At 37.1% G+C, this 11,283-nt stretch overlaps 2 protein-coding genes across 2 annotated transcripts; both read left to right on the top strand.

Annotated features, from left to right (window-relative positions):
• Positions 1 to 874: 874 nt before the first annotated feature.
• On the top strand, positions 875 to 1,906 carry ATC70_008590 (uncharacterized protein; the record flags this gene model as incomplete). Its single annotated transcript, XM_064827837.1, has 1 exon — positions 875 to 1,906. The coding sequence occupies one exon, from the start codon at positions 875 to 877 to the stop codon at positions 1,904 to 1,906; it is 1,032 nt and encodes a 343-aa protein (XP_064687121.1).
• A 1,825-nt stretch (positions 1,907 to 3,731) lies between these two features.
• Positions 3,732 to 8,651, top strand: ATC70_008589 (uncharacterized protein; the record flags this gene model as incomplete). Its single annotated transcript, XM_064827836.1, has 1 exon — positions 3,732 to 8,651. One exon carries the CDS (start codon positions 3,732 to 3,734, stop codon positions 8,649 to 8,651), a length of 4,920 nt encoding a protein of 1,639 aa, XP_064687120.1.
• Positions 8,652 to 11,283: the final 2,632 nt, after the last annotated feature.

The following is an 11,283-nucleotide window of genomic DNA, read 5'->3' as shown; positions in this document are numbered from 1 at the left end:
CTTAATATTAATTTTTTTTTAACATAATTTAAAATTTAACATAATCCCTAATCATGATATTGATTCTAATCTTAACCTTGATCTTAATTATATTCCTAAGTCCTAATCATAATCTTAATCCTAATCCTAATTCTAACATTAAGTTTTATTTCTATCTGATCATAATGATATTCCTATATTTAAGCTTAATACTATTCTTAATCCTAACATTATCTGTTATTCCATAGTTAACCTTATTCTATTATTATTCCTAAGTTTATCTGTATTATTAATCCTAATCCTGATCGTATCTATATTTCCTAATTCTAATCTTGATTCTACATCTAATGCTACTTTAAACCCTAACTATATGTTTAATCCTATTCATGTTTTTATCCCTATTTATTATCTAAATCCTAATCTTATCCCTCATTGTATCATGTTTTTTTTATTATTATATATATGTATATATATGTGTTATTTTTAATATTATCTACTGTAGGGGGAAAAACTGTCCCGTTCGTTCAAATAATCTTGACTTTTACTCAGTATATTGCCAAATCTCAGAAAACAAATCTACCCCATACTGCGTTCGATAGAGCAGCTTATAGGAATTACAGCAACATAAAAACCTTATGGCTGGACTATATTTTAATCCCAGTATAACCAGCTAAAGTGAGACGTGGCAAAAATGTTAGTTGGATAATTCTAGAGAATATATACTGGTTGATATCTTTACTTCCGATAAACGTATCGGAGAGATCTAAAAAACTACCCGCGGTATGCTCAGACTATTTAATACCCGAGGAGCATTCTAAAAGTATAAAAGAAGCTAATTTCTTCATATTTTTTTCTTTATTTCTTTGCTTTCTTATTTTTTTTCAAAACTTTCATTATGCCTGCTCGTTTAACACAAGATTTGCGCAACATTCTCCAATCTTTGCTCCAACGTGATCTTTCGTTCTCAAAGATAAAAAATTTGTATCCAGGAGTGGGTAACTCTACTCTTACAAGGCTCAGAAAACTATATTGCCCTGACCCAGCTAGACCTCTTGGCGGAAGACCGAAAAAACTTGGTGCTAAAACTATGTCCCTAGTGTCAAGAGAACTTCGATCAGGTGCTTTAGATGGTCCCCGAGCAGCACAAGAAAGTTTAAGATTGATGGGCCATGATATGTCAATTAATGGCATCCGCAAGTCATTGAGACGAAATGGACTTAAATCTCGTAGAAAAGTAAAGACCAATTTTGTTAGCAAGACAAACAAGCGGCTTCGATTGGCGTGGGCTAAAAAGCATAGGCATCTTACTATTGTTGATTGGCGTCGTTGGGTGTTTTCGGATGAAACAAGAATAAACCTTTGGGGCTCAGATGGTAATTCTTTTTACTGGACGAATGGTGACCGAACCATGCAGCCTCATCAAGTCAAGCCTCAAGTGCAGGGAAATGACGGTAGGGTCATGTTCTGGAGTTGTATAACAGCGGAGGGGCCTGGTTATGGTACTACCATTATTGAAGGCTCAGTAAACCCGGACTTGTATGTCGATATTTTGAAGACATCATTGGTCGACACTCTTGAGCACTTTGGGAAGACACCATCTAATGTGCGATTTCAACAAGACAGAGCAACACCGCATACATCGGGCATTACTAAACAATGGTTCACCGACAATGGGTTTAACCTAGACGAAATTATGGATTGGCCACCCCAAAGTCCCGATCTTAATCCCATTGAACATGTCTGGCATCTCCTAAAGCTTCGTCTTAATAAGTATCCCACTAGGCCCTCTACAAAAGAAGAATTGCAGCGGCGTATTAACATTCAGTGGTACAAAATAACAGAAAAACAGTGCCAGAAATATATTGATAGTATGCCTGCCCGAATCAAGGCTGTCATCAAGAGCAAAGGTGGTTCAACTCACTATTAATGATTTTATAATAAAATGTACGTTTTTCTATATTTATTTTTTAACCAATAAAATCATTGGATTTTAGTTTTTGAAAAAGTTATAGTTATGTATAGATAGCACTACTATCTCTCATTCAAACTATATATATTTCGACTTTGTATACAAAGAAATGACCAAAAACTTGTGCAAAATGACAAAATTTTAAACGAACGGGACAGTTTTTCCCCCTACAGTATTATCCTTTATTTATATGTTTATTATGTGTATTCCTTTTGTCGTGCCTTCGTGTTGTGAAATATTGTTACGCATTTATGTATTCTATTTTGCTATATAAATATCATCGTGTTCGTTGTATAGCGGTAATTATTTTTTCTCTGCTATGGTAATGTATTCGCTCTGCTATGGTAATGTATTCGTTTCCCTATTGTAATATATTCGCTCCGCTGTGGTAATGTATTCGCTACGCTATGGCAATGTATTCGTTCCGCTATGGTAATGCATTCGCTCCGCTATGGTAATGTATTCGCTTTTTATTTTCTTTTATTTTTTATTTTTTATTTTTTATTTTTTTTTTACTGTTCATATTCTCTCTTGTTTGTTTTTTTTTCTTTATCTCTGTTATTATTATTATTATTTTTTTCTACTCTTTCTGTTTCTTTTCTCTACCTCTTTCCCTTTTCTGTCTTTTTTTTTGTCTATTATTCTCTCCTTTTCTGTTTATTTTTTTTTCGTAGTTTCTTCGTCCTTTCTCTTTCTATAATTCTTGCTATCCCATTTTTTCGTCTCTTTGTATTTTATTCCCCATCCCTTCCCTTTTTTTCTTGTTTGTTTCTCCCTTCTCTCTGTATATACTTTCTCTGTTTTTGTTATTCTTGTGGAATACATCCACTATGATCTGCATTCCGACAGTTCATCCAGTTACCAGATTTAGATATAAACTGTATGTACACTGGATTAGATGTACGATATCGATTTATACTATGATCATGAGAAGATATGGACTTCAGATACGCTAGTACTATAAGATTCATACTATATAAGATATAGGCTATAGATGGCACCACGGACATGGATGGCACTATAGACTTATACTTGTATTCCGACATTGACTACGGATGTTTACCATATCTGGATAGGCACCAAGATTAATGCAATATGAGCTTGTTGCTTCAGATGTGCACTTCATGATCCACGCTATAAGACACATGCTTATATCCGTGATACTAGCTACAGATACTTTATGTACTACAGACTTGTACTATATATGAGACATGCTATAGACATGCATACGATATGCTATAGACATGCCATATATCCAGATACATGCTAAAGATGTATGCTTAGCGATATACACTCAGATATGTACTATTAATATAGACTAAGAAGACTGTACCTATTGGATACATGCTACTAGATCGATATTAATTATCCTTATGGAAAGGATAGATCAGGGTACTTCGGATGAGAGTCTAATTATTCATCCAGACAGAGCTAAATCATGATTAGCTTGCTGGAGTTGTCTTTTAGCATGATTAGACATTAGTTGATCTGAGTTGACTTATTTGTCAATCTAATTAATAGAACTTTTATCCATTGTTATAGTATATAAGAAGGATCATCTACCTGGCCAGTAGAGAGACTTCAGTTTACTTTACACCTGTCCGTTTGATAATAAAATATACCTTTATCAAGTTGACATTACTGTTTTTTTATTCTTTTTTTTCCGTGAATTTTAGTCTGTAAAGCCTCAAATTCCACATTTTTTTCAACTCAAAGGTTATCACTTTTACACTTTATCTTATACTCTACATTTTATTATTCTACTTTAAAAACTATTTTTATCATGTCTCACAACCAATACAACGCTACAGAAAACACTCAAGAGGATATTGCTCAAGACTCTATCCGTGTTTCTTCTCCTAATGACTCATCTATGCAAGTGGATGAGCACGCTCAACTTTCCGCAGTTGATCATCTTCTCAAGAAGATTGACACTGCTCAGGCTCGCTTGGATCAGATCCATCGTAACGCTGGTGATACTTACACTGAGGAAGAACGCTTGGCGGCTGATGAAGCATCTGCGTCTATCGAATGGCTCAGCAAGCAAGTCAGTGCAATTACTAAGAGGGCTGATTCCAAAGCAAGACCTGTCAATCTCAATGAGATCCCCCGTTTCCAGGTGGTAGGACAAGCTAAGCATTGGCCTGACCATCCAAGATTCACCACAGTCGATCATTTCTTCAGTGCTTTTGAGAACGTCATCAGAGCATCCGGTAATGAAGTAAATTTGGTTTGGAAACGCTACGTGCCTGTTTCACTGCCATTTGACTTCGAATCATGGACCAAGAATGATCTTCTGGCATGCAATGATTGGGATCAAGCCAAGGCATTGTTCCGCAAACATTTTGGTGCTCCCATCAACTCTGAGGAATCCATGGCCAAACTCTTCAGCATGCGCATGAAGAACAAAGATACTCTACAGGACTATACGAATAAGTTCATGAAGTACGTCAAGGATTGTGGCTTCCCTCCTAACAGCAACATGTTAGCCAAGTTCTATCAGTTCACGCTGTTACGCAAGAATCAGCAAATGATGGTCAACCAAATGTCCGTCAAGCATGGTTCCAACCACAAATGGACTATCAACGAGATCTATGAGTGTGTGTTGCCTTTGTTCCTTGTTGACGAGCAAAATCGTGGTGATGATGATGTTGAGGTCGACATCAGAGGTAAGTGTAAGGGTGGTTCTGGTGGTTCTGGTTCGAGAACAAAGATGGCAAGGGTATCTGCCACTGGGTATTTCTGTGCGAAGCATGGCGGGAGCAATGCCAACCACAACACCATTGACTGTAAGTCAAGATTGAAGCACTTTGGCTCTGACAACAAGCCTAACCGGGCTACTACTGCTGCTCCGTATTCTATGAATTCCTCATCCTCTGATCCCAAAACCTGCAACTTTTGTGGTAAGCCCCGTGCTTACGGTCATCGTTGTCAAGAGTTCTACGACTGGAAGAAGGAGAGAGAATCAAGGAAGAACATTGGTGTGCATACTGTACAAACAACCACTGTTCGCAAGGACAACAAGTCTGGTTCTGGTTCTGAGACCAACGATGTTACCATGGAAAGTAGCACTGATTCTGACATTGGTGATGCTGTTGGAGATGTCACCATGGAGGAAATAGATGCTTGCTTGGACGAGATTGAAGCAGAGGATGCCTCGCTCAACTGTAAGTCTAATGTGAAAAATGTACCTGAAAGTTTCAATCCATTTCAGTTACTGACTCCTATTATTTTAGAGAGCAAAGAAGGAAAACCAGTCCGTTTGATCGCGAAAGTAGATACGGGATCAGATTCCACCTTCTTAAATAAAAACATTTTTCACAATAAACTACTATTCACTTCCCAAGATATTATTTCTGTCGAAGGCAATTTGAACTTTCTGAGTCATTCAGTAAAGAGATTGGGTAAAACACCAGCTATCAAGATAAGATATCTTAATGACATTGCATTTGATCACTCGTTTGAGCTATCCAATTTTATTCAGGACCTAGGCGATTTTGATGTGCTACTGGGTGTAGACACATTAAGTCGACTTAGAATTGGGCTAACTGGCGTTGCTCACAAGTTTGCTGATATTGGACATCTTACAGAGGAAGAGAAATCAGAGCTTCTTGAAAGCATCGATTTCGAAAATGTCAATTTTGATACTAAACATTCTATTGATCCAGAAACCGCATCAATCTTTGAATCCCAAGTTGAGGAGAATAAGTATATGAGCAACATCCAAGATGCTATTGATGAGAATCAGAGAATCAAGCCTGGAACATTTTGTAACGTGCCTGAATCTGAGATCACTATACCAATCAAGGAGAATGTTGATTACTACGTCAAGCAATATCCGATCGCACATCATGCAATGCCCGAAATCGAAAAGCAATTGAATGAATGGCTGGATGCAGGAATTGTAGAACAGTGTAGACCTAACGGCTTATTCAACAGCCCTCTCATTGCAGTATCAAAGAAGGACAATGATGGCAAACCCACCAAAACACGAGTTTGTATGGATGTGCGGAGGATCAACCAGCATATGCCCAACAATACAAACCAATTTGAGATACCAAATATACAGGATATCTTCACCCGGATCAAGCAGAAGGGGACAATATTTTCGAAAATCGATCTGAAAAACGCATATTTTTCATTTAGAATTTCTGACATATCAAGAAATGTGCTTTTGTTCAATTTTAGAGGAAAATCGTATAGATGGTTAGGCTGCTGTTTCGGGTTGCGCCCAATCACATCTGTCTTTAGCTCTGTCATGAACATTTTGTTTTCTGATATGCCCAACGTGGAGGTCTATGTGGACGACCTATGCCTCGTATCTTCATCCTTATCCAGTCATTGCGAATTGATTAAGGAGGTGCTGAGACGCTTGACACATGCCAACTTAAAGATTGGTGTTGAAAAGTGCTCCTGGTTTCGATCTAGCATCTACTTGCTAGGCTTTGTAGTTGGTCCTCATGTTTCCAAGGTTGACATGCGACGTCTCTCTGACATTGATCATTGGGGTCCATGCAAATCTGCCAAACAGGTTAAACAACTAGCTGGTGTTATTTCATATTTGAGACCACACATCCCAAATCTGTCAAAACTGATGGCGCCTATTGATGCTCTACGAAATGATCCAGATGCTGGTAGCAAATGGACTGAGGAGCACACCAAACGACTTGAGATTATCAAGAAGGTCTTGTTATCTGAAGCTTTACTGACTGCACCAGACATGAATAAGAAATTTTATCTTGAATGTGATGCTAGCTTATATGCAGTTGCAGTCATTTTGACGCAGCGCGACGATCAAGGACGCACAGTCTATGTGGCGATGTTGAGCAAATCTCTGACCAAATCCCAACAGAACTGGCCTGTCCTGAGACGAGAACTGTATGCCGTGTTATTCGGTTTAGTTCGTTTGCGACCCTTATTGTACGGGCATCCTGAGATTGAGGTTATGACAGATCATCGAGCTCTGATTTATATCTACACATGTAAATGTCCTACTAGAGTCATTCAAAATTACATGGAGATTTTAAACGAGTATCCCCAACTGCAATTCACTCATATCAAGGGCTTAGACAACATCTTACCTGACAAACTTAGTCGCTTGTATGAACCTTTAGAAGATCATACAGAGCTGGCGGGAGACAGTGATAAGAAAATTGCTAAATTACAAAAGAATATCATGAGAAGCAAAGGCTCCAAGAAACGATTCATTGACAACAATAAGCAAACAAAGCATTATCCAACCAAGAACAAAGTAGTCTATAACAAAGACAAGCACTTGAATGTACTTGCTATGAAGATCAAGGAGGGCAATTATGAAAGCGTTGCTTACATTGCACCACCTGACAATGAGAGAGACCAACTGCTTCGTGAAACTCATGAATTTGGACACTTTGGTGCCGCTAGTATTGTCAAGAAACTACATGAAGAAGGTATTCATTGGACAGGTCTATATGATGATGCAAAGGCAATTTGTCAATCATGTATGGAATGTGCAAGACACAATGTAGTTCAAAAGGGTTACCATGAACTGAGAAACGTTGTAGCGTATGGTCCATTTGATCACATAGGCATTGACTTTCTTGGTCCGTTAACTCCAACCAACAATGGCAATATATATATATTAGTTGTATACGACATTTGCACCAGATTTATTATAACTCGTGCATTGCCCAACAAACAAACCGATACTGTCGCTAGAGCTCTGACTACCATCTTTGGAGACTTTGGCGTAGTACAAATACTACAATCTGATAATGGACGTGAATTCAAGAGTGCTTTGATGAGCGAGATCGGTAAAGCACTTGGCATCAATCAAAGATACTCTACGGCTTTCCACGCTAGGGGCAATGGTGCATCCGAATCAGGTGTTAAAAATATTCTTAATGCACTTCGTAAGATGGTCAGTGAACACATCTATGACTGGGACTCGGTTCTACCTGGAACTCAACTGGCTATAAACACAAAAATTAGGTATCGCACTGAGAGTGCACCTTTTCAATTGATGTTTGCTAGACCATTGAATAGATTCGTAGACTACGATGATCCTAAGATCAAGGACAACTTACCAAAGAAGCCTATGACTCTCGGTGAGCTACGCAAGAAGGCAGAGATTATGAACCAGGTTGTCTTTCCAGCTATTAACCAAAGAACACAACGCATTATTGAAGAGCAAGCAACGCGATTCAATAAGCATCACAAGATTACACACTTCAAAGTTGGTGATTGGGTTATGGTAAGACTTCCGCATAGAGAAAGCAAACTTGAGGCCGCTTATGATGGACCTTATCAAGTTGTTCAAAAGAAAAGATCTACATATGTGTTGAAAGACGATATGAATGAACTACTACATCGCGACTATGTGCCATCTGAATTGAAGCTGGTAGCAATCGACGAGTCTATCATCGAACAAGAAGTATATGAGGTTGACGAGATCAGAGCGCATCGTGGTCCTGAACACAATAGAGAGTATTTGGTAAAATGGAAGACATTTGGAGAAGCTGCCAACTCCTGGGAAACTGCTGCATCGTTCAACAACCCTCAAACCATTCGTAAGTACTGGGCAAAGATCAAGGAATATGAGCTGCTTGAGAAGAGAAGACAGGCACTAAATAGTGACACTGCTTCCTCCAAATCAAAGCGTAAGCGTGATGATTCTGACAAGCGTTTGAGAGGCTCTAAGAGACTCAACGTTGCAGAACAGTAAAGTGATGTTTGTCATGGGATATATCAGGGCAACATGCAAATTGCAGTAGCACCTTTAGACTATCACATTGCGTTATATCTTTGTCAGCGAATGCGAAATACAGATCATTGATCGTTTACATAATTCTTTGAATTAGTCAACATGCGTTGAAACTGGTGGGGGCAAATGTGGAATACATCCACTATGATCTGCATTCCGACAGTTCATCCAGTTACCAGATTTAGATATAAACTGTATGTACACTGGATTAGATGTACGATATCGATTTATACTATGATCATGAGAAGATATGGACTTCAGATACGCTAGTACTATAAGATTCATACTATATAAGATATAGGCTATAGATGGCACCACGGACATGGATGGCACTATAGACTTATACTTGTATTCCGACATTGACTACGGATGTTTACCATATCTGGATAGGCACCAAGATTAATGCAATATGAGCTTGTTGCTTCAGATGTGCACTTCATGATCCACGCTATAAGACACATGCTTATATCCGTGATACTAGCTACAGATACTTTATGTACTACAGACTTGTACTATATATGAGACATGCTATAGACATGCATACGATATGCTATAGACATGCCATATATCCAGATACATGCTAAAGATGTATGCTTAGCGATATACACTCAGATATGTACTATTAATATAGACTAAGAAGACTGTACCTATTGGATACATGCTACTAGATCGATATTAATTATCCTTATGGAAAGGATAGATCAGGGTACTTCGGATGAGAGTCTAATTATTCATCCAGACAGAGCTAAATCATGATTAGCTTGCTGGAGTTGTCTTTTAGCATGATTAGACATTAGTTGATCTGAGTTGACTTATTTGTCAATCTAATTAATAGAACTTTTATCCATTGTTATAGTATATAAGAAGGATCATCTACCTGGCCAGTAGAGAGACTTCAGTTTACTTTACACCTGTCCGTTTGATAATAAAATATACCTTTATCAAGTTGACATTACTGTTTTTTTATTCTTTTTTTTCCGTGAATTTTAGTCTGTAAAGCCTCAAATTCCACAATTCTCTCTTTCCGTTCTCTCTTTCCCCCTTTGTCTGTGTTTTTGTCGACCTTTCTTTTTTTTCATATATCTTTTCTCTATTTATATTTGCGTTTTTGCTTCTCCGTTTTTTTCTTTGTTTGCTTGTTTTCCCGGTCTCTTCCTGTGCTTTATCTTCATATTTCCCTTTTCTCTTCTGCTTATATTCTTTATCCTCCTCGAACCTTTTTCTTTTCGAATTTTTTTTCTGTATTTATTCCTTTCTGTTTCTTTATCGCATTTTCTTTCCTTGACATTGTTTCTTTCGCCTTTCTTTTATGTTTGCCTATTTTCTTCTTTTATGTTTATTTTTTTTTGATTTACTTCTCTTTTCGCTTTCTTTACTTCATTCCTCTTTTTTTTCGTCAATTTATTCTTACTCTTTTCTTTGCTTTTTATTCTTTACATTACTACCATTTCTTTCGTCTTTTTGCTTTCCTGCCATCTCCTTTTATATATCTTTTTTTTTCTTTGTCTTATATATTACATTCTGTCTTTTCAAGGGTTTCTTTGCTTCCCTTTATTGATTTTGACTATTATTTGTACTTTTGTTCCTAACCGTCTCAATTTTTCTATCTGTTTTGTTTTATTTACTTTTTTGCATTCTTTTCTGTTTATTTGTTTTGTTCAATTTCTCTCTCTTTCTATGTATTTATTTTTTATCATTTCAATTCCTATTTTGTCGGGTCCTTGTTTATCCAGTATTCGTTCCCATACTTGTTGTTGCTTCTTTTCTTATTATTGCAGTCTTATCTTTTCCCTTCTTTGTTCATTTCTTAGTATCACAATCTTTTCTTATTCTTTTCATTGTTGCTTTGTTCTATTCTGTTTTGATTTGTTTCTTTTGATTGTCACTATTCATTTTTTTATCACATTCCCTCTTTTATATATATTCTTTGTCTAATATCCCAATCTCTTCTTGTGGTGTTCTTACATTTTGTCTAATCCCTCTTTTTTTTCCCCTTGTTTATTCTTCTGCCCTATTATATCAATGTTTGTTTTGTCGGGTATCATATTGAATGCCGATGATAAGTTGTATCTTGTTCATCATTTTCCCACATTGTTATTTTTCATTATTGATGAGTGATGTTGATGACTTATTTGAGATTTATGATAACATATCAGGAAAGTGTAATGCTAATTAACCATTGACGCTTGATAGCATATTTATAAGTTGGCTGGTGCTCTCTCGTTACTGTTAAGAGCTTTCTATATTTTTTTAATAGTAAAACTGAACTTGATTATAACGGTTTAATGATGCAATGATTTCATTTTTTTACTAATTATTCCAGAGCACGTCCTATGTAGTGGTATATATGAGACCGCTCAGTGAAGCAATCTCTGGTGAAATAATAACTGGATAACATTTTCTATAAGTTCGCATATGCGAACTGGGCTATCTTCGGCTACCTCAGGCTACCTTCCCCTATTTTTCAAACACCGAGGTACTCGGTGTATAGGAGATGTTATTAGGAATGATACCTCATGTATCATGGTACCCAAGCACCGTGAGTCTTGCTTCTGATTGGCCATTCAAATGATACCTGTAGTAATAGGATATC

Source organism: Mucor velutinosus (genome assembly GCF_035048745.1).
Source record: "Mucor velutinosus strain NIH1002 chromosome Unknown tig00001561, whole genome shotgun sequence".
In the NCBI taxonomy this organism is placed as follows: Eukaryota; Fungi; Mucoromycota; class Mucoromycetes; order Mucorales; family Mucoraceae; genus Mucor; species Mucor velutinosus.
This window is presented reverse-complemented; position numbering and strand designations above follow the sequence as displayed.